The sequence below is a fragment of the Spermophilus citellus genome, assembly GCF_964194105.1.
Source record: "Spermophilus citellus genome assembly, chromosome: 10".
NCBI classification, from domain to species: domain Eukaryota; kingdom Metazoa; phylum Chordata; class Mammalia; order Rodentia; family Sciuridae; genus Spermophilus; species Spermophilus citellus.
Genome location: NC_138197.1, coordinates 131,738,346 through 131,761,706, shown reverse-complemented (window position 1 = coordinate 131,761,706; position 23,361 = coordinate 131,738,346). Strand labels below are relative to the sequence as shown.

Below are 23,361 nucleotides of genomic sequence, written 5' to 3'. Positions count from 1 at the left end.
TGGCATAGGTAGGCACTCAGATGACCCTGGGTCCTGCTTCCTCCATCCCACCTCTACACATTGCACTTGGAAGCCCCACCTTCATGCCAGGGGACACCTCCCAGGACCCACAAGAGAGACAAGCCTGAAGCAGATGCCCACCAAATGGTGCAGGGAGGGCTCTGGAGGCGCATCACCAGAGCCACAGGAGGCCAGGCAAGAGCTAGCCAGGCCTGTCCCCAGCTCCCTCAGCCCATCATTCAGCAAAGAAGACTGCAGGCTGCTTAGACCCCGCTGTGACAGCAGAACACCTGAGAGTGGGCGTTTGTTTCTCACTGTTGTGGGAGCCTAGAAGTCCAAGAACTAAGCACCACCAGATTCCATGCCTGGTGAGGACTCTGCTTCACAGATGTGCCACCTCTTGCTGTGTCCTCAATGTGGTACAAAGAGGCCTAGCTAGTCCCCTTCAGCCCTTGTACGGGGCACCAATGCTATCTATGAGGGCGGAGTCCTCAGCTTAATCACCTCCGAAGGCCCCACCTCTTAATCCTGTTGATTGGAGAGTCTGTTTCCATGTGAATTTTGGAGGGGACACAAACATTCAAATTAGAGCACATACTTACTGCATGGTGAGCTTCAAAGTGAAGTGTTTCCTGGCGGGCACTCCAGCTCCTGAGGACTTGGAGGCAAGGCCTCATGTGGCACGGGCGCTCCAGTTGCTGTGGTCAGAGCTGCACTGACAGCCAGCCACGCCCTGCTGAGTCCTGAGCCCACAGCTCCAAGCCCACAGCAGTGCCAGGACCAACTGGGGCTCCTTGGCAAAGGTCACTTGAGAGGTTCTGGGTGCAGACTTTGTGGGTCTGGATCGGGGCGGAAGGCTGGTGGCTCTCACCACAAGAGCAGTCTCTGGTCAGCTCATTCTCAGCCCTCCCACCCCACCTCCTCTGGGCTGGTCCTTGATCCTCTTCTTGACTTTGTGTTCAGCTCTGCCCTTCCTCCTTTCCCTAGTCCTGGGCCTCCAGGCTGACTGGACACCACCCTTGCCCAGCCCTTCCTCAGCCACAGGCACCCTTGCCAGGCCCAGCTTCACCTCCCTTCGCTGTGGTTTCCCACCTAGGAATACGATGATGCTTGAAGCCACCCTGTGAAGTGTGTCACATGAGCACTGCCATGCCCTTGAGGAGGGAAGCAGCTTCCCCTGCTGCTCTTCGAGGGAGCACTTTAGGATCAGGAGCTGGATTTCTAAAGCCAAAGCCAGCTCTTTTTCTCCTGCTCTCCCAAGTCCCTCTTGAGCTGCCCAGCCACACGGTGGCTTAGCATTCCGTCAGTGGGCCGTTCGGGCTCCTGTTGGCTCTCAGAATGTGATTCCCACATCATGGAGCTAGACCAGGCCTGGGTTCCAGGGGCCCCTGTGTGTCCCCTGCAGGGTCAGAACATCATTTCCAGGGCTTTCCATCATCACTTGTGGGGGCTGGGGCAGGCCACGTGGGGCTGTAGCCTGCTGCTGCTGCAGACCAGGTGGGCGGGAGAACAAACAGCTCTCACGCTTAGCTGGGAGATTTATGGAGCTACTGGAGGGGGCCTGTCCTGGCCCTGTGCGGTCCGGAATGGCCCTCAAGGCGGGGACAATAAATCCAGCCCATTATTTTTTACGAGCCTCCCACCCCATAAACAACTCCCTTGGCTGGTAAGGCAGCTTCACGCACTTCTAGCCTGGCCTCGAGCCGGCGCCAGGGGCACCCTCAGTGCTGACTTCTCAACATAAGAGGCAGAAATTTCCCCCAAGCTGTAGAACCTTAGGTCTGGAGGAGTGGATGGTGTGGTGTGAAGGCGAGCCATAGCTGAGGGCACAGGGTAAGAGCTGGCCTGGCCCTGGATGTCGTCTCAGCGGCAAGTCCTAGGGCCTTGGTTTCTTATCTGTAAAATGGGACTGACCTGAGTATCTTCCATTACAGAATGGCTGTGCGGGTCAGAATGAGACATATCCAGCACCATATCCCCCAGGGTGGTGGCCACCCCAGGTGGGCAGAACCGGGCCCAGCTGTTATGGGCATCACACATCATCCTAGGCACCGCAACCGAGCACAACCATGGGCCCAGCACTTTGCCTAGACCTTGGTACAAGTCATTGTACCTGAGTACAGTCTGTAGGTGAGAAGACAGAGGCTGAGTTGTGAAGAATTTTGCCCACAAAGAGTAAGGAGCAGAAGAGGCAGAATTTGACTCCACTCTATCTGCTCAGTGTCTGCACAGTGGCTGGAAGACAGGAGCAGAGGTTGCTCTGTAGCCTGGACCCCACCTCCCCACACCACCCTCCTCTGAGGGCCTGGACTGCCAGCCTCTGGCCAAATGGGCACAGCAGCCAACACCAGGTCTCCCTGCCCTGTCGAACCCTCTGAGGGCAGCTGGGGCCAGTGCTCCACCCAGCCCCTGACCACATTATGCCCCGCTGGACCTCCCACGACTCCCCACAGGGCCCTGGCTCAGACCTCTGCAGCCCTCTTGTGTTGCCGACAGAACCCTTGCTGCTCTGCCACCTATCTCCGCTCCCACTGCTGCCTCTGTCTGGAACATCCTGCCCACCTGGCCGTTGCACCCCTTCTCTCTGCATGCCTCCTGCTTCCCCAGGCAGAGCCAGTGGGTCCCTGCCTTGTCACCCCTTTCTGACCCCACCTCAGCCTCCCTGCACTGCCCACTCTGGCTCTGCACCAGGCCTTTCTTCCTCACATAATGACCCCTATACCCTGCTGTCCAGCATGGATCCTGGTAGGGAGTGGGCAGTCAGGAGAGGCGAAGAAAGGGTGTCATAGAGCTGACATCAGAACCCAAAGGGCCTTTCCTGGGCCAAAAGTTGGCCCACATGCCTGTTCTAGGAGAAGGTAACAGTAGCCTATCCGCCATCACCAGCACGCTGGTGGCAGAGCTGGGACTTGCCCTGGGCCTCTTGGCTCCAAGCTGGAGCCCATCCTCACACGTTGCAGCCCAGGCCCAGCATCCCCCTGGAGTTTGTGGTCATGGCCCAGGGTGTGAGGAGTTGTGCAGATCCAGGGCTTTGGATGTCAAAACCTCTGGGCAGAGGCCTGCTTGGCTGTGGGGAGCCAGCACGGTCATCCGGGATCGTTTGGGGTCTGATCCCTCTCCAGCCTCTGTGGGCCTTTTTTCCAGCCATGAAGTCTCAGGCTGATCTGACAGGACATCTGCCCAGCACCCCCTCCCTGCCCCTGAACCACCCCCAGGGCCTCATCCCCAGCCAGGGCCAGCTCGGCAGACTCCTATCTCCAGTTGGTGGCCACTTGATCCTCTCCCAAGGCTCCTTCTATATGTATGTCCCACCCTGTTTTCTCCTGTTCCTTTTCAGTCCCTGCCCAGCCCCTCCTGGGCCTCCTCCCCCTCCTGCCCCTCCCTGGCTTCTTTAGTCTCCCCTGGCTCACACCCTGACCTGGGAGCAGCCTGGACAGGGTCTGCTGTCCCACTGACTCAAACCTAAAGCATTATCTTCCCATCCCCTAGCCTCAGTGAGGAGGGGTCCCAACATTGGACCTACCCTTGGCCCCTGCCCTTTCCTGCTGCCCTCCCTTCATGACCACACATTGCCTCTCAAGCCCAGCACCTTCTCACCCCCTCACTCCACCTTTTTTCTTTAAGCACCCATGAGTACCAGCTGGCCTCCCTGCCTCTGCCTGTCCCCTCCCCCACACACCATAATGAGGTGCTGTCTCCAGAGCCCAGCTCAGGTCTGCCCCACCCTGCTGCACCCCACCTTTGCTGCCTTCTGAGGACGCCAGCCACTCCTCCTGCCTGCCACCCTCCCTTCACGCACACATACCCTCGCCCATGGTGAACCTGGGCATGCTGGCTCTGGACTTGAATGCCATTTCCCATCCCCTCTCTTCTTGAAAAGCTCTTACTCCAGTGCCCAGCTCAGTTTCACCTGCTCTGCGCAGCTGCCTCTGATTCAGGCAGCACATCTTCCTCCTGACTCGGACTCCTGTGGTTCAGATGGCTCCGTCCTCTGCTGGAGGGCTGGCCTACTACCTCCTGAGAGGGGCAGGGACATTGTCCAAGTTGTCTCACATTTCTCATGTCAGATACGGGGCTGTGTGCAGAGAAAACCCGTCAAGTAGAAGAGAACTCGGTTTATGTCATGTGGGGGATGACACCTGCCGTGGGTGGCATCAGTTTCACAGAATGCTCTTTTGTCCCAATGCTGAGTGGTGGGGCTCAGGCTGCCCAGGTCTTGGTGGGATGCCACTACTATTTTCTTGCCTCGTCCCCCTCGGCCTGCCAGGCTTCTTTCTCCTCCCCAGGCCCCTCTAGCAGGGCAGTCCAAGTTCATGTCAGAAGTTCAAGGACTCCTCAACCTCCCCTGCCCAGCCTTCCACTGTGTGAGCTGACTCCTTGAAGAGAACCCCTTTCCTTCCCTGCCCAGACCCTGGCTCACGTCCCCAGGCCCATCACCATGTGTATCCACACACTGGTTGACTGAGTGAAGTGACAGGTTATTGAAGATTGGCCTCAGTACCCGAAGGTAGTTGTTCCTTCCCTGTGGAGCACTGACCCATGCTCTTGAAAAAAGAGCAAGGTCCTCCATGTAGATGAAGTATCTGTCTGCTGTGCCCCAAACCCTTGGAGCTCTTTAATCCTCAAGGTTCTGGGGAACAACAGCTGCCCCTGTGGTGCTGAGGGGGCAGGCACAGTCGGTGGGGCGGCAGACAGCCCACCCTGCTCCGCAGTGCAGCAGGGTGCTCTCTCCAACTCCTGGGGGCACAGTAGTGGACAGTCACTGCTGTAGCTCTAAGTAGCTGCTCACACCCTGAGAAAATCTCCTAGTAGTGCAGCCCTGCTGCTCTTGGGTCTCCAAGGGCCACCATGGGAACCCTGATGGGGTGCTGCCATAGGGACCCCATGCCTGGGTTTTGTCCTTCTGGTCACTTATGAGAAAGGAGAAACAGACTTGTTTCCTGGTCAAGGCCTAAGTGTGGCACTGGGCAGCCTATTCCCCATAACATCCTTTAGGGTGTCCATGGAAGGAGGGGTAGGATTGATGTGTGCCTATTTAAAATAGGGCTTCAAATAAACCCGATTTTTTCAGTATCACCCATGCAACAATGGGAGCATACTTATCAGAAAGTGTTTATTGTTTATGTGAAATCCAGGTCTAACTGGGCATGCTGGATTGTTATTTGCTAAATCTGGCAACCCGAAGGAGGGAAGGACAGCTCCCACCACCTGGCCTGAGGCTGCAGGGGCCCAGTGTCTCAGCCAGGCTTTCTCTGAGGTCCTATCCTGGGAGGCTTGGACTTGACTGTGGTGACACCTAGTGACTAGCCTGGGAAACTTCAGGAGGGGCAGGGGAAGGACGTTAGTCCTGGGAGTGGCCAGCCTTCCTGGAGCAACCCCTGCGTCTGAGAGGGCTATCAGGAAGCGGAGCAGGGCGCAGTCCCTCGTGCCTGCCTTTAGCCCTACAAGAGGCCTTCGCCTCCCCACTTCACAGATAAGAAACAGCAAGTTCTGAGACCTCACACCTCAGAGGGCCAGAATGGGGACATAAGCCAGGCTGAGTTCACAAAGCCCACCTCAGTGCTACCCACGCCCACAAGGCCCCAGGCAGCTCTGCAAATGCCCATCCATATGTCTGTGCAGATTACTGTCCAGTCCTCAGGACTGGTCAAGGTCCCAGGGGGCGGGTGTGGCCACCAAAGGCTAGAGATTGACATCTACTGCTACTTCCCAGAAAGCAGGGCCAGCCCTCCACTCTCATCCGGCACTCCAGGGGCAAGCGCAGGCTCCGTTCTGGCCAACCACCTGTGGCTACAGTGCCTGTCCCCCTGGGGGGCAACCGTGGCACTGAACTTGGTCCCAAGCTGAAAATGAACCTGTGGGTCGGCGCCCTTGGTTCTGCTGTCTCAGGTGGAGCAGCAGAGCTTTGGGAGCCACCCCTGGTGTGACAGGCAGAATGCTAAGATGCTCTATGACCCAGGACAGCCCTGGTAGAAGAGGAGTGGCTCCATCAAGATACTCTCCAAGGCTTCTTCCAAGCCAGTGGCTTGCTAGTGAACATGAAGCAGAATGGCAGCTTTTAAGCTGCCCAGGCCCTTCACTGGGGCATCAGCCATGCAGCCTGCAGGAGTTTGGTCAGCACCTGCCATGGCTGCCCCTGTGGTGCTGTGGAGCAGGGTGGAGCAGGGCAGGGTGAGAGGCATGGACAAGGGGCAGGTGCACCTAAGTGGGATCTTGGGGCTGAAACAAAGAAGGCCCCCCTGACCCCTGTGGAATGGAAGGCACAGGTGCAAGTGAGCAGGTGAACACGGGGGCAGCTCTCTGGGCAGAATATGGCGGGGTTGGGGGGGGGGCTAGCCAGGCAGCTTCCTGGGGCCTGATGGGGCTATGAGATCCACAGGAGGGACTGCAGGGCTGGTGGGGAAGGGAAAAAGAAGAGTGGGCATAGCTGGGTGGCACACCCAGCTGGGACCTAGGGCCCCAGGTGCCCCAGGGGAGAAACTTTCCCCTTTGTTCAAAATGGTGTATCAACCAAAGTAGGTGGGATAGTGAGGGGGAGGACGGGAGGAGCAGAGTCCCCAAGGACTGACAGGTGGGCACCAGGGCTGGTGGGAAAAGACGTGAGCACTTGAGTGTTGGTATGGCTGCCAGGGGTTGGAGTCCCTCTCCACCCACAAATTGGGAGACAAGTGCCTTTACCTCTCCAAGACACAGCATCCGCACCATCAGGTGGGACTGCAGATGGTCCCTGGCAATCAGCTGTGGAGATGTGTTCAGGTGGGGAGGTTTGCTGAGAGCCAGCTCCACTGAGGAGATCTGGGCAGGTGAAGCCCATGGTCAGCAGTCACTCATTTCCAGGTGGTGCTATCTTGGGCTCATTGTTAGCTGGGGGTCTCATCTGAGGTACACGGCTGCTGGTGCCCCTCCAGGCCTGAGTTTTTCCCAGAGGAAGTAAGTTAGGGTGCAGGATGGGAGGTAAAGCCCTGGTTTCTGCTGAAGCCCAGGCCACATAACAAAAGGCACTGGATACACACTCCAGATGTTAACCTGCAACTGGCAGGGGGGCTGCAGGTTCCCTGCATCCAGGACCAGCCGGGGCCTGGAGACCAAGGCACTACTTTTGCCTGAGTGCCAGCCTCTCTTCTGATGAGAGTCCAAAGCCCAGAGTGGCTGTACCCAAGTCCTCAAAGCATTTACATTCAACAAACGTTCCATGTGTATTCCCTCCGACATGAGCAGCTCAGGCCCTGCCACCTCAAAGTGGGGACAGTGTGTAACTAGCCAGTTATAATTAGTGTGGCAGGCTCTGTGATGGAGGAGGGAGGGCAGAGAACTGTTGGGGGAGGGTCAAGCACAGCCCCTAATACCACCAAGGGACTTGGGGAGCAGATGGGAATAAAGAGAGCTGCCCGGAAGAGGTGACCCCAAACAGGATCTCAGATAACACATCAGATATTGCCAAAGAAGGGAGAGGGAGTGTGACCTCGCAGAGGAAAGCACATTCACAAGGAAACTTGGCGAGGAGGGAGGGAGGCCAAACAGGGCTCTGGTACCTAGTGCTGGGGTGGGACATGCAGACACGCTAGAGGGTGGCTGGCAGGAGTCAGAGGACGGAGTGCCTGGTCCTGTTGGTCCTCGGCAGAGGCGTGTGTGTGTGTGTGTGTGTGTGTGTGTGTGTGTGTGTGTGTGTGGTTTTTATGCTGTGGGTGGACATAGTCGTATTTATGCTCTAGAAAGCTCCCTGTGCAGCTGGAGGCAGGCTGACCTTCCAGTCAGTCAGACCCAAGCTCCTATTCCAGTTCTACCATGTCCTACTCTCTGAAGCACCTCTAACATGGGCAAAGCTGCTAACCTGGCAGGGTGGTGCCGTGGAGGCCTCTGTCTTCACTCAGAGCCGTGTGTGGGACAGAAGGGCGAGCTCTGGCCTCATGTAGCTCTCTGTGGCTCTAAGGAGCCTGGTGGCATCGTTCCCTGGCTGGGCTGGGGCAGGGTCAGAATCCAGGCGCATTGCAGAAGCTGGCACTAGAGATGGTCTTGGAGAGATGGAGTGTGGGAATGGCCTTGGGCAGGAGACAGCTGGGCCATTGTAGTCCTTACATGGAACTGGGGGGAAAGTTCCCAGGGCTGCCTGTCTCACTGTCTCCTGGAAGCCCACTGGAAGGGCAGGTTCTGAGTCAAGGGTGGGTTTACAGCCCACACCTCCCTTACCATGCTCCTTGAGCAAGTGACTGATTCTTTCTTTGTCCTACTCTGCTCACTTGTCAAGTGGAGGTAATGGTGTCTTTGACAAGTGGTCCTATGGCCTCAAGGTTATTCACTTAAGTACTCAGTGTGCAGCAGGTCTCAATAAATGGCTATTCTGGTTGTCATCAACCTATTATCACCACATTTCTTGTGGGCCTGTTCTGCAAAACAGAGCTGCTGCCATTCTGTCTTGCAAGTCTGTCCCCGAGACCCAGCCCCTGTGCCTCCATATTCCCATCTGGTGCACTGCATAACCCCATGCCACTCCCACCTCTGGGCTCATCTTGGGAGACTAGCCAGGCAGTCCGTGGCAGGGTATGGAGCGGGGCTCTGCACCCAGGCAGCTGTAGCCACAGCAGTGCTTGTTGTCCTCTCCCACAGTCCAGTCCCCTAGCTGTTCCTGGGCCCCATCTTCACAGGGCCTTTTCTTCAAACTCTCTGGAAGCTTGCTTTTCCCTGCGTGGCTTGGACTGAGCTGGGAAGGGCAGCAGCCTCTTCCTGCATCACAAAGCTCCGGCCTGTTTCTTGGCACCATCATTTTCTATTGATAATGTGAAGGGGAGGAAAATCCCTTCCTCACACGTCTGGGAATGCGGGGCAGAGCAAGGCCATTGGGTGGATTTTTGGTTTTGTTTTGCTTCTTCTCTCTGCTCTTCCTTCCCAGCTTGCCCTTTTCCTATGTGTTTGAACATGAACACAGAAAGTGATGCTATTGATGAAGTTGCCATAGCAACAACCCTCAGGAGACACACGTTCCAGCTTTGTTATCCGAGCAGGGGGCTCCTAAGTACAAGCAGACAGCATGCCTCACGCCCACTGCAGAGGTGTGACGTATGCACTGGTTTCAGGCACACAGAGTTTGCTGTCTCTTTCCATGTGCACCCTGGGCCAGTGTCCAAAATTGATGGCAGGCCTTTAGGGAAAATAGGTCTTCCTGGGGAAGGGCGGTGAGCCCATCAGAAGGTTCAGGACAGGCGACGATGTGGGGAAGGGCCATTGAAGGGAGACATTGGGTGCTTCTGACTCAGTCGTGGCTAAGCAAATCCTTTCCCCACGCTGATCCCCCCTCCATGTTTCATTATGCAGCGGGGAGCACAGCACCTCCCAAGCAGCACCCAGAGCTGCTCCTGCCACAACTCATCACTGGCCTATGAACAACCTTTTGTGGCTCCTTCCTGCCCAGGAGAAGTGCACCCTCAGCCTGCTACTCCCCTCACCCAGGACTGAGGGCCACACATGTCATGCAGCATACCTGTGACACAGGTCCTGCAACTGTCTGGTTTTACACAGATGGAAACCAGGCTCAGACATGAAGGAAACTGCCCAAGGCTGTAGACACTTGGCAGAGTCCACGTGGGGATCTGGTGATGCAGTGACAAAGCATCGTCTCCTGACTGCGCCCAGCCCAGCCCAGGCACCAGGGAGACACTCAGCCAGAGTTTGCAGCACCTAATTGGATTTGGATGGGTTGTGTCAGATTAGATTTGGTGTGGTGGGCAGCCTGGACTGGCAGGCACCAGGCCTCGGAAGACCAGGGCTTCTGGAAATAGCTCTGGAGTTCTATCTGGACTCCCCTCAGGGAGGGGAAACAAACAGAGCCTCTGTTGAGCTTGGTGCTCCTGGTTCCTCCATGTCCAGATCAAGGGAGAAAGAGGGTGGATCTTATAGTTTGGTTCCCAAGAACAGTCATGGCATAAGCAAGGAGTTGCAGAGGACAGAACTCACTCTTGCAGGAAGCTGCTCTGTGCTTGGCCTGGGCTGGGGCTGGGAGTGGGCTAGGTCTGCATTAGAGGAACATGCAGGCTGGCACAGTGAGGTGTCTGCTGCCATAGCAGACTGGAGCAGGCCTGCTGCTCAGAGGAGTCGGGCAGGGTTGCAACTGCAGAAGAGGTGAGCGCTTCCCAGCTGGAGCTCAGGACCACTCTCCTGGAACAGAAGTGTCTGGTCCCAAGCACCTCTCATGCCCTGGGGTTCATCTTCACACACCCACTTGGCCATGGGCCTCTCATGGGAGCCATCTGCTGCAGGAGAGGACAAGCTACCTCCCTGCTCTTGGCTCCCACCTCAGGTCAGCACAGCCCTGAGAGAGGAGATGAGAGGACATGCTACAGCTCTGCCTGGAGGCTTGGAGGGAGGCCTGTGTGCCACCCCAGTCCTGTGCCTTGTCTATAAAGTGAGAAGCTGGAGTGGGCCACCTTAAGACCCTTTTAGTCCTGGGGTCTCTTCAAGTCCAGGATACCATGTCGAATAAGGGAAACAAGACTGTTCCACAGTGAGTGCACGACTTCCTCAGAACTTTTAATGTGTGCCATGAATTTTCTCCATTAGGCATCTGAAATACCTGAATGTGTTTCTAGGACACAGAGCCAGAATGCCCCAATAGTACTTTTAAAATTCTTACCTTGCCCCCTATTATAGTAGACAGTGGGTTGATCTGTTCCTGGGTAGGACAGCCTTTATTCCTCTTTTCCTCCTCTTCCTCCTCTCTCCTTTTCCACTCTTCTCTCTCTTTCCCAGCCACTCTTTGCTGAGCCCCCACCCTGTACCAGGCCCAGTGCTGGGAACGTGTGATACAGAATAAAGCTCACGTCTCCCTGTAGGTTACCCATGGCTGCAGGGGAGAGCAACATAGGCAGCTGACCCTTCAGCACAGGCCACAGGAAGCAGGTAGAGGCAGAGGCAGAGGCAGAGGCTGTGTCCAGGGCGCACTTTCTGGAGGAGGTGCTCTCTCACGCTCTTCAGTTTCCTCTGCAGCCACACTCAGGGTAGACTCCTCAGCCCCATTTCATGGCTGACAAAACAGATGCAGAGAAGGTAGCAGTCCAGTCAGAGTCTTTGATGGTGGTGAGCGTGGCTGGGCATCTGAGGACCTGGAGCTGGCTGCTCTCCGTGGCTGTTTGTGCGTTGGCTTGGTAGGCACTGACCTGGAGTGGGCAGTGCACGGCATGGTGCTAGCACCAACCCCAGCAATGGGACGTCCCCACCTAAGGTGCCCAGTTGGAGAGACGCACGGAGGTGAGGTGGGGTGCCAAGCCACCCCATCAGGGGGAAGAGCTCAGAGCCATGAGGCCTGGTCCTGAGCTGCTCTGGGAAGAAGGCTGCCTCAGCAGGGCAGAGGCAGTGTCCAAGCCGTCCCCAGAGAAGAGGACGCTGTGCAGGCCAACCTCCTGTGCTTCTGCCCATGCAGGTGGGTCTTCTTTGGCCTGGAGCCGGTGCTGCTCCCAGGGGAAGTAAGGTAGCACAGCCACCCAGGAGCCAAAGTGACAAGCAGAGGTGGCTGCAAGTTGCCCCCAGGCTGGGCCGTTGTGGCCATCTTTGGAGTGGTGGCAAAGGTTGCTTTAAAATGTGGTGGTGATGCTGGACGCCACTTCTTTCAGGGGAGGGCCCCGGAAGCCCTCAGGCCTCCTCTGCCCCGCCATGCAGCAGGGAGCCCAGCTCCACAGGGCTGCAAGGTTGCTCCTCGCAGGCCTGCCCTGCTCTTGTTTTGAAAAATATAGTTTTTGATAAAAGTACATTATTTAAATTCTTTTCTGTGTGGTAGACATGGGTGATATAACATGTGGACTCGTACACCTGGACTCTTTGGTCTCCTCTGTCATTGTCAGGAATGTAAAGAGGACCGAAAGCCAGCCCCAGCTGACCCTGGGCAGGAGAGGCAGAGCGGGCTTCAGGACCTGGGGCAGAAGGCAGAGTGCTCAATGGCTATCTGGAATCTGGTGAGGGGCCTCCAGGCAAAGGGTGGAGGCCAGCCCTCTTCCCTACAATTGCCAGAGAAAACCCAGCCAGGACCTTTGAAACCAGACTCCTCCTCCCCAGCTCTGCAGCTCCACATGCTGACCTTGGGTTGCTACCGTAATGCTGGATTATGCCCCCAGGTTACCCTTTGCCAGCAACTATGGCAACTCTTGGCTCACTATTAAAATCCATGTGCTCAAAAGGAAAGATGATTAGATGGCAAGTTGTGGAAGGGGAGATGGAGGGAGTTCTAAAGCTCATGCTCTTTAGTCCAGGGTTCTTGGATGCAGCAGTTCTCCAGGGATGAGTTTTACAGCGGGTGTGATCAGCAGGGCTTCTCGTAAATTGCTGTCCTTTGACTGGAAGTGGAAATTCAATCTCCCTTTCTTCATCATGTCCAAGCCTGAGCGAAACAGGGGCCTCAGACTCCTCCCACTCAAGAAGCAGCACAGATCTGCTTCAGTGTAGGCACATGGGGCAGCGCTGGGAAATTGACAGGGGGAATTGACAAGACTAAACTCAGGGATCAGGAAGTTTGCTGAATTGGTGGGGTTTGAGATGCGCCTAGGATTTTTTTTTTTTTTTTTTTTTTTTTTTGTGGAAGGCAGGAGAGGGAGTTTCCCCGGAGAGAGGAGAAGCTGGGGGGATGGAACACTTCTCAAGGATGGTTTCAGGTGTGTGGGATTGGGAACTTGGGGAGTATGCGCAGGGGGCAGGGCTGCAGTGTGGGTGGAACAAGGGAGCCACAGGAGCCTTGTGAGCAAGGAAGGAGGGGTAATCCTAGGCTCTGAGCCCACCGTTGACATCGCCCATTAATGACGGTCATGGAGACTGCTTGGTGGCCACCACTTACTGGCCAAAACTTCTCAGAGGCTGGAGTCTCCCAGAAGACCTGCTGAGAGACTGAATGTGTCTAAACGTCCAAGAAAGACCCTCTCCTGAAAGCCACCTCTGAAGCGGGGTGACTGGCCTCTCCAGGACCTAGCAGGGAATCCCTTTCTCCAGATCTGCAGGGGGGAGCAGCAGCTTTCAGAAGTCAGGCCCCTGTAAGGATGTCTGGTCTATTAGTGAACACCTTCAGCAGGCCTGGCATCTGCCCATCTGTGACCTCATTTCATCTCTCACCTACTCCAGGACAGTCGTGCCAGCTCAGAGATCATGAGGCTCAGAGAAGTGAAGCAGGTATCCCCAAGGGCAACAGCTGGTAGGGAAGCCAGGTTCACACCCACATCTGTCTCTGCAGGGCCTTTCTAAGAAAGCGATGTGCTAGCACTGGCTAATACCAGCTTCAAAGCCAACCGTGTACATGGCGTCCCTACTCCAGTGGTCCCTATGGATACCACCACACCCCCATAGCTTGAAATCAGCCAAGGGGAGGGTTTGCACCACAGAACTTTGCAAAGACTGCAGCTCAGCCCTCCACCCTTTTACCCCGGGTGTTAAGCCTCCATCAACACACCTCCGTGATAGTCATGCATCAGAGCCAGTGGGAGTTGAGAAAGGAGAGAGCTGGTCTCTCCACCTGAACTTGAAGCCTCCTGTGAGGCACAGCAGCAGTCAAGTGCTGTGCATCTGTAATCATTGGCTGGTGGGTAGACTCTGCATCATGCAACCCTTGGACAGGAAGAAGTTGAGAAGGCAAGGCGAAGAATGGCCAAAAGTAAAGAAGCAGATGACACCAGGAGTTTGGGCACTGGGCAAAGTGCAGGCTTCACTCTTTTCCATTTTGGGGGTTTTGAGTTTAACATTAGACTTTTGGGGGTGTTGCAGATTGACTCCAGGGCCTGTGTGCACTGGGCGGGCACTCTACCACTCAGCCACACCCCAGCCCTAGGTTATTTTAAGCTGTAGTATGACTGCCACGGGGTTTGTGTTTTTACATGTTGCATTGCTGCATGCCTGTGTTTATGGTGTGCAGGGTCAAGATGGAGCTGGCCCTCTCCTAAAACAAGAGTCCAGTGTGTGCTCTGGGAAAGAGAGGCCACCTGTGTGTTCACCCACCAAGGATTCCCACCTCTCTCCAAAGCCGGCTTCACTCCTCCACAGCTTCTTGCAGGTGGAGATGGAGTCAGGTCACAGAGCTGAGGTGCAGGCTGCAGCTCTTCCCTTTCATCTGCCTTTGGCCTCTTGATGGACTTGTGACCCACAGGCTCTCACTTGACCCCTGACCTCATAAATTCTGGAAGCTCCTCACAAATCACCAGGAAGATAAACATCAACTTGGGTCAATGGAAGGAGGTCTGAACTACTCCAGGCAAACAGGGAGGGGAGATGGAGGGAGGGAAGTTTCTGGGACTGTGGGGGACAGACCAAATGGCCCTGACCTGAAAGCAGTTCCAAAGACCTAACCCAAAATGTGGCTTAGGGCAGGAGCTTTGCCAAGTTAGTCCCCAGTTTTCATTTACAGTGCAGCTCACAAAGCACCAGACCTGGGCATAGTGTCCTTGGCCACTAGGACCATCCTTTGTGTCTCCATGTGGATTACCAGTCCACACCTCTGTGTGTGTATGTGTGTGTGTGTGTGTGTGTGTGTGTGCGCGCGCGCACACGTGCACTTGCACTTGCACATGTATGTACACACCAGCATACATGGCGTGCAATAGCAGTCCAGAGACTATCATTTAATCATGACATTGTTTCTCTCCCTCTCTCTCCCTGGTCCCCAACCCCTCTCTTGTCTGTGTCTCTTCCCAGAGGGTATGAACTGCATGAACAAAGACCACGGTTGTGCCCACATCTGCCGGGAGACGCCCAAAGGTGGGGTGGCCTGTGACTGCAGGCCCGGCTTTGACCTTGCCCAAAACCAGAAGGACTGCACACGTAGGTAGATGGAGGCAATGGGTCAGACACCCCATGCGTCTCCCACCATTGCTTTGTAGAGGGTCTGTCCAGTCTGCTGGCTGTTGGCCAGGGAGGACTATGAGCTCCATGGGGTGGAAAGAAGGGCAGCTCTGCTGAAGGGCCCTTGGTGGGCTGGAGAGGTGGGCTATGAACCCTGGGTTTGGGGTTTTCCCTACCTGCTGTGACACTACCAGCACAGCCTCAGGAGCTGGCCTGGACTTGTGAAGTCCCTGAGCTGAACTCTGCAGTGGGAAGGAGGGGCTGTGGTACTAAGATCTAGATGCCCAGGTTTCTGGAAGGGCCTGGCAAGCCCTCAGGAATGGGAAAATGTGAAGAAGCAGAGGAATGTCCTGGGGTCCCATTCCAGACTGTGCTGACGTGACTTCCAGGCTCAGAGATCAGCACTCACAGTGGCTGACTACAAGTGGTAAGACCCTGGGAGGCCACAGGTGCCACAAGAACGGCTGGGGAGTTGGCCTGCAACATTCAAGTGTCATCCAGCTCTTAGCATGGCCACTCAGCTCCCCATCAGGAGTGGGGCCAGGAAGCCAAGTGGGACGGGGGCTGAATGCACTCGGCTGTCCTTCAGAGCTTCACCACGGCTACTAGGAGACAGCAGGATACAAACTCTGCCCACTGGGAACAGGGATGCCCAGGTTGGCACCACATTTGCCCTGGGTCTGCCAAGAGCCAAGGAAGGCTATGGTATGCACTTCCATCTCAGCCAGAGCCACAGGCTTCAACATGCTCACTTTCTGATGCAGAAAAATAGGATGGAAGAGTCTGATTCCAACCCTGAGAGAAAGCGCTCCTTGCCGGGACTCTGGAGTGGGGGCCTGAGGCTGCCTGCTGGTGTGAAGGAAGTGGCCTTTCTTCCTCTCCTCATTCTGTACAGAAGACACTCATCCATGCTGGTCCACCATCCTTTGTCATTGTGACTTCTTGTCACCAGCTCACTGGTGTATGTCTCGCCACACCTCTCCCAGTTCAGGATCAACTCAAACAGTGGCCAAAGCCCTGGGGATCCACATGTGTCAGACACTGTCCCCATCTCCAGGAGCTTGTGCTTCAGCACCAGGGTACCACCATGTGTGCCCCAAAGGAAGGGACTGCCTTCTGCCCAGGTGTAGCCCCAGAGGAGGACCGTCCTTCCTTCCTCTCTGCTTCTGGTTCTTTGCCATGGGACAGCAAAAAAAAAAAAAAAAAAGCATGACTGTGTCACCAAGTCAGGACAAGTGGGGCAACCTCAGGAGTCCAACCAAGGTCCCTCTCCTTTAACTGCAGAGAAACCACCTGCCACCTGGCCACTTGCAGAACAGAAAATGCTACCTCTGGCCTCCTCAGTCCTCCTCCTTGAGTAATCTGAATTTGCTCATGAGAAAGGACCCAAACAGAATGCAGGCAGCCTTCAGCCAAGTACGCTTCAGTCAGAGGACAGGCTGAACTTCCCTCAGCGCTGGACCTTGAGCCAGGAAGGACTGGGACTGGCTGGTATCTAATTCAGTAATCCATCTGGGACAAGAGCCTCAAGGGCATAGTGTGCTCGGAGAGCATCTCTTAAAAGGCCGACTTGGTTGGAAAAGTCAGGGACAAGGCAGGGGATGGAGGGTCAACAAGTGTGTGACGGTCCTGCGGCCTCCTGGGAATGGACTGCCTAGCCATTCCAGGCTTGGGTTCCTCTGTGGTTCATGAGGCAGGGCTATTTAGCTGAGACCTATGCCCTAACCCTTTGAAGTCACTTTCAGTTCAGGAAATTCTGGTTCTCAAGTTAGGCTGGGGCTGGGACCTGACTTAGCAGCCTCTCTGGACCCAGGAGCCAGGATGGGAGGCTGCTGCAGGCCTCTGCACCAAACTCTTATCCCTCCAGAGACAGCCATTTTCTCCTTCCGCTCCTTGTATTCCCAGACCTGTACTTCCAGGTACAAGCTGAAGGTCTGGTCCTTGGGGGTGCTTGAGATGCTCAGATGCCTGTGTAGAGGGAACAGGAGCCATTTTGGGGGTACAACCCATCTCTGGGAGCCCAGAGCTTGGGAAGGACCATCAACACTGTTCTTGCTGCCTTCTCTTTATCTCTACCCAGACCCATGCTGAAACGGCCTCTTTTCAGTTCCGTGAAGGCATATACTGTCCAGCCCAGGTCTGCCAGGATCTATGTAACCCAGCAGCCCTGAGCCCTTGGCTCCTCGGGTCTCCTCCTGGTCAGAGAGACACACTGTTTCAGAGCTAGGATGCGGGGCCAGCAGGAGGCGGCTCATCCTGGGATGAGGAGATACCCTCCTGCAGAGAAGGATCAGGTGCTTGTGCTCTGAGCCTTGTTAGGTTCCTGGAGCATTTCAAGCTCCTTGAAACTTCATGCTGCAAGTTAGGTCAAGAGGAAGCTGCCCATTCGAGCTTCTGTTTGCTAAGGACAGTGTCTGAGATGCTGGGAAGCCATTCTTTTTATATCCTTACCTACTATGGAGACTGCATGCACTGAAGGCTGAGGATCACCACCTCTCAGGACAGAAGTGCCCAGGTGCTCCATGGTAGTCTCCAGGAATGGAGAAGCACCAGTCAAGTGTAGCTGAAGAAGTCCATTCTGAAAGGTTTGGGTCCCTCCTCAGGGAGCTACCACCAGTAACTTCCCTCTGTCAGCAGCCATGCTAATGGGCCTTCCTAACAGAATGTGATTAATTCAAACTCAGTTTGGGATTGGGGGCTGCTGTGCCCATCGTTGGTCTGAGATCTATTCTTGTGTATTTGGTCTTCAAGATGGTTTGCCGAGTACGTTAGCGTCTGTCTGGGAGACGCACTGTATCAACTTGGTATGTGTGCACCCAAAGAACACACATTTCCACACCGGCTCCCTGTGGGGCAGGGCAGGGCCAGGAGGGCTCCACAGAGATCTTGACTCCCCTTGTTCTCCTCTAGCACTCTCTCTCACCCTGGAAACTCACAATGTGGTTTCTTTTAAATAAACTTGAATTGGCCATTTCTCCTAGCCCGGGCTGGCTCTATTTTGTTCAGCCCCTTGTACGCGAGCCAGCTGGCTGACGGACATCAGGTCCCCTGGGCCGCAGGCATTGCCAGCTTTTGACTCTGTTTAGGTCACTTTCAGCATCACACCTCAGGTGGCAATAACTGCCAAGATCTACCCGTCTAGACATTCCTAGGCCCAGGGGTTGGAAGGCTATGAGGGGGAAGAGCTCCAGCTGACTTGCCAGGGACCCAGAGCAGGTGACATCCTTGAGAACATCCCTCTACATGCTCCAAAACATGCAGAAGACAGACAACTCTGCAAGAACTAAGGAAATGAGTGTCACCTCAAATCACGGCTACCACCTCTGCCCTCAGCTTTGGAGAATGTCCTAGTGTCCACTGACATTTGCCCCATTGAAGTAGTCGGAGAGGATGGGACAGCAGCCACCCCACTCTCCACCCACCACCATCCAGCACAGCAGCTGTGCACCTCTGTTCCCAGCCGAGAGGGCCAGGGTCCACACCCATTCAATTCTAGGGACAACGTTGGGTGTGAGACCCTGGAGGGCACAGGGCAGGGAAGCACTCTGCTGCCTGTGAGCCCGGCAAGCCCAGTCCGGGCCCTCGCGTTCCTCCCCCACCCCAGAAGCAACACCGACGCCCACAGACTAACCCTTCTGTTGTTCTGTTTATACACGCGTGTGTACACTTTGGGCCTAACTAGTAACCTGTAACTATGGAAACGGAGGCTGCCAGCATAGCTGCGAGGACACGGACACAGGCCCCATGTGTGGCTGCCACCAGAAGTACGCCCTCCACTCAGACGGTCGGACGTGCATCGGTAAGTAGAAACCACATACCCGCCTCGCTCCACCTGCCCGCAGGGTAAGGTCGCCTACGGTCCCCATCTCCCAGAAGGAAGCTGAGGGAAGCAAGAGAAAGCAGGGGTCCCCAAGTGTCAGCTTTTGTGGACACTTACCCTAGGTCCCATAGACCCCTGGGTCCAAATCCCCAGCAACACCTGGTGCAGGGCAGGTGGTCTGCGGGGGGGGGGGGAGGAGGAGCGTGTGTTCCTCAAGAGGGCTTCATCGGCACCTCAGCCCGTGTCCAGATCTGTTTAGTCTCGTGGCCACCATTAGTTCCACGAGTGCCCAGAGCAGTCTGGAAAGCCCAGAGGTGTCCTCAGAACACAGCTGGTGGTGGGTGGATGGTGTGCATCCTTGTGGGGCCTGGGGTATGGCTGCTTTGAACTGCTTCTCATTCCAAGCTGACGGGGCTCTCGCAGTACTTCCTCCCCACCTGAAGTCCCTCCTCAGTGACACCCCACCCATCACCTCACTGCCACAGGAGTCCTGATCTGAGTCTCGGCCACTTGCTTCCTCCAGGCCCATATTTCCAAGGGGAAGCTTGAATATTTGTGATTGTTTCATGCCATGATCACTAGCAGTTTTTCCTCCTACTCAAAAGTAACAGCAGATTTTTTAACTGAGAAGAAGAGGCATTTCAGAGCTGCGCCCAGAGTTCTCCCTCCTCTCTGTCCGCAGCGCTGGCACACTAGCACGAGTCAGTGACCATGGTTGTTATTGTTTTAAAAAGGCCCTGTCTCTGATTGCGGTCTCTGGGAAGTGTTTCTGGAGGGATTTTCGAGTGACAGAAAGGGGGGTTGTTTAGCAAGATAAGCACACAAGGCCTGGGGTTGCTGTAGCACTCTGTCCCCTGTGGCTGCTCCCTCGTGTCTTGGAGAGCTGGGTGCTGGCCGGGCAGGGACACCGGGCTGTCACCTCCCAGCCCAGGGCTGTGGTCATGGGTGCTGCTGCCTGCGGTGGTTCTCCCTCTGTGTGGTCTCTCCTCTCAGACAGCCGTTGTTATTTCATTTTATCTCATCCCTCCTGCTTCTCTGGTGATGGTCCCTGATTGCCTGTCTTGTCTGACAACTGACGTTTGTTAATTATTTTCAGAGCCAAAAGCCAAAACCAAACCAACCAAACAATCAAAAAACAAAAAAAATTAAAAGCCAAACCGGGTCTCAGACCAGTGTCTCTATTGCAGCCTGATCCCGTCTAGAACTCCTGTCCTCTGGCCTTTCTCCCTCACTGTCCCCCAGGCTCTCCTGGGCTGCCGCCTCCCTCCTGTCTTGTCTGCTCCTGGTCTCCTGGGGTTTGTGCATCCAGTGGGGCCACAGGCCACTGGACCAGCGCAAACAGCTGCCCGACCAGATGCACTCCCAGCCCGTCTAACCCCTCTTGTCTGTGTCCTCCTGATTCATTCCGACTCATTTTTTAAAAATGTTCTAACGCCTGCTGCACGTGGCGGTCCCTGCTTGGATCTCTTTCTGAAGTAACTTCCCAGGTCCTCTCCTCCCTCCCCCCATTAGACATTTCTGACTCAGCTTTGCCACAATGGCTTCCTTCCTTCCAGGATGAGAAACCTCTGTCTTTGCTCATGTCACCAGCTCCCCCTGGGGACAGTGTCTTCACACATTCCAGACTGAGCAAGGGAACCAGCTAACCTCTACCCCTACAAGAAGCCTCCTGCACAGCTTTGCACCCGGAGGCTGCCCGGCTGCCCCAGGCTGTTCCTTCTCCCACTCCTACAGCAGCTGCCCCCTCCTGCAGCCTCCTGCTGAGCCTTGAATGCCCAGCCCTCATCCTCTAGACAAGCAGGCAACCAGCGCTGCCCAAAGCAACCCGGGGTCCTGCGTCTGCTCGGCAGGATCCACTGTTCTGTGTGTGCGCTTGTGTTTCTCCATATGTTTTGGTCTTAATTTTGCATGAGTGACACTTTCATGTCCTTGTGACAGGGCATCTGCTGTCCCAGGCACATCCATCACCGGACCTCGCGGCCCTGTCCCCTTGTCCTGTGCCTTGTCCTGTGCCTGCCTCTCCAGCCTGAGCTATGGGGGTCTGTAACCACTTGTCTCCGTGAGCACTGCGGTGCTGGTGTCTGCACTGTGGCCTCTGCAGAGCACCCTCCTGCTCTGGCCTCAGCCGCCTCTCCTATGTTGTTGCACATGGGACTGTGTCCATCTGTCCTGGGTCGTGTCACAGTCACACCCTCTTCTGCACGCCCCACCCTTGCTGCCTCTCTGCTCTGCCTGAGCACACCTACCCTGGAGGTCCTGGGATGGGCCCCTTGGCAAGGGCAGTGCGCTGGCCGCATGCTGTGTTGGCTTCGTGTGCGCCATGCTGAGAGGCTGGCTGTCTTGGGCCGCAGGACGTGGGCTCTCATTAACCTCTGGCTCCGTGTTTGTCCCTTACTTGTGTTTTAGAGAAGGATGAGGCTGCAATTGAGCGCTCTCAGTTCAATGCCACGTCAGTAGCTGATGTGGACAAGCGGGTGAAACGGCGGCTACTCATGGGTAACACTTTTCTTCCACTTCCTTTGTCATGCTTGCCCTTGTGTGTGCTCGTGCAGGTGAGCGTGTATATGTGCATGTGGGGTGAGTGCGCTGGTGCGTGAGGGTGAGCGTGTGTGTATGTGCGCATGTGTGTGTGGGTGGACCCCTGCGTGGAATGGTGTGTGCCCCTGTGTGCACAGTCACATGTGTTGTGTGTGAGTGTGGGGGGCTCTGCTGCAGATGGGAACTCATTTTTTTTCCTTTTTAAAGTTTTTACCTTCCATCAAACGCACTTGTTTCTTTGTTTGTGTGTTCGTAGCACAGAACCCAGCGCCATGTCTAATGGGCTGAGCATGTCGGGAGATGTTTGCCGTAAGCCTCCTCCCGAGTGTAGACCCCCACGTGTGCATAAGCCCGGCTGGCACAGCGCACGGGACTCAGAAGCCAAGGAGGCCTTGGTGGGGAGGGGCCCGCAGCCCAGGCCTTCTCCAACTCCTCTCCTGGGAGGGAAGTCACCATCCAGTCCTCTCGTCCTCAGGGGAGTCACCTAGTTCTCAGGGTGCCCTGGGAGGCCTGCTGGCTAGTGTGAGGAAAAAAAGAAGGAAGAGGAAAGAATGGCCGCCCTTGGACCGAGCACGGGATGCAGGACAGAAAGCGGCACCCGCCGCCACTCACGCCTGGACCCAGCAGCTGCTTCTGCAGTTCGGGGTCGCCAGTCTGAGGGCTTCAGCCGTTGCCTGGGGCCTCCTGGGTACAGCTGCGGACTCTGGGGGTACAGCCTTTCTGGTGATGCTCTGATGGCTCACACCAGCTCTGGGAGCCATGGACTTAAGGATGTGGTCCCCATTTCTCAGAGGAAGAAACAGGTTCCTGGGGTCCCCAGGCTTGTCCAGGGTCGCACACTACCCAACACAGCCCCGAGGCCATGGGTCCTCTCAGTGTTGGGATTGCTGGAGGTCAGAGCTGAGGGTCCCTGAAAGGTCACCTAGTTTTGTGTTCCTCATATGAACCTCCAAGGGGCCCAGGCATCTAGAGAGGAAGTAGGAGGGAGGTCTGGGACACAGGAGGGACATAGCCCTGTGCTGGCCAGAAGGCTGGAGGCCTGCAGGCTGTGCTCAGTGAGCACCAAACACCTGCACTGGGAGGGCAGGTGTCACCCTCCTCCTCAGATGCACGCTCCAAGACCAAAGAGGTCTGAGCACTCATCCTGGGCATATGGACTGACAGGACAGGCCCAGGCTGGAAGCCGTCCTCCACAGAGTCTCTGGAGGGACCATCTCTTGGGCATGGGTGTGGCCTTGGAGGCTTGTCCAGGCAGTCATGACCACAGCCTCCAGGAGGTGAGAGTCAGCATGTTGGACCCCTAGAGTGGTGACAGAGGTGGGTGCCAGCAGCCCCAGGGATCAGTGTTGTGAGGCCACACTCAGGACTCAGGACCCAGACTTTCACCTCACTTCCTAAGTGCTACAGGTACTCCTGTTGAGGCCTGAGCCCCACAGAAAGCCACTAAAGCCCTCCCCCTCCCTCCCCCCCACACCTCCCGCCACCCCCCCTACACACACATACACACACACACCACTCTTCCCAGGAAGGAGCTAGGTGGCAGAAGAGGCCAAGCTGAGCTGGTGCTGCAGGGGTGGTGGGCAGGGTGATGGGACAGGGCCTCTGCACTTGCCTTCTGTGATTAGAAGCAATGGACAGCCACCCCAGCCAGATCCTGAGGGGCCAGGGAGGCGAGGAACCCAGCCACCTCTCTTTGGGCTTGGTAGGCAGAGAAGAGGAGCAAATCAAATGGTGTGGGCCAGGATCAGGGTGAGGACCACAGTGGAGTCAACCGTCCCCACATTCCCACCTCTCCCATCATTGAAACCTGCCATTCACCCCACAAAAGCCTGTCCTGACTCTCAGAAGAGGCCTCTCTCTCCTCTGGTGTCCCTACAGCTCTTGCCATGGGTGGATGGGCCAGTGTCCTAACTCACACTCTCAGAGGTTTTCAGAAAAGGTCAGTCTTGGGGCCCAAAATCTAAAGCACAGTTGAACCTCCAACTCAAAAGCCCTGTCTTTGAAAGCAGCCTCTAAGGTAAACATGTAAGATCTTGTTGGACTTTAGGCCCTAACTGTTAGACCCCAGGGAGGTGTCGCTGTTCCCAGGCTGTATTAATAGAGACAAGGTATGGAGAATAGGAGAGGTGAATACCCACATTCTGCCTTATGCCAGTCAGCACATACCTGGGTATCAGGTTCAGAGCCAGGTCCTGCAAGGAGAG

General features: G+C 55.8%; 1 protein-coding gene across 2 annotated transcripts in view; it reads left to right on the top strand.

Moving 5' to 3' along the window:
* Window positions 1–23,361, top strand: part of SCUBE1 (signal peptide, CUB domain and EGF like domain containing 1) — a 126,431-nt gene that overhangs the window by 57,339 nt on the left and 45,731 nt on the right. Inside the window, exons 5-7 of one of the 2 annotated variants that reach the window (XM_081309227.1) lie at window positions 14,653–14,778; window positions 18,482–18,598; window positions 21,026–21,115. In XM_081309227.1, the coding sequence (XP_081165353.1) occupies window positions 14,653–14,778; window positions 18,482–18,598; window positions 21,026–21,115 (333 nt within the window). The remainder of the gene's footprint in view (window positions 1–14,652; window positions 14,779–18,481; window positions 18,599–21,025; window positions 21,116–23,361) is intronic. The other variant, XM_081309228.1, reaches the window with a different exon arrangement.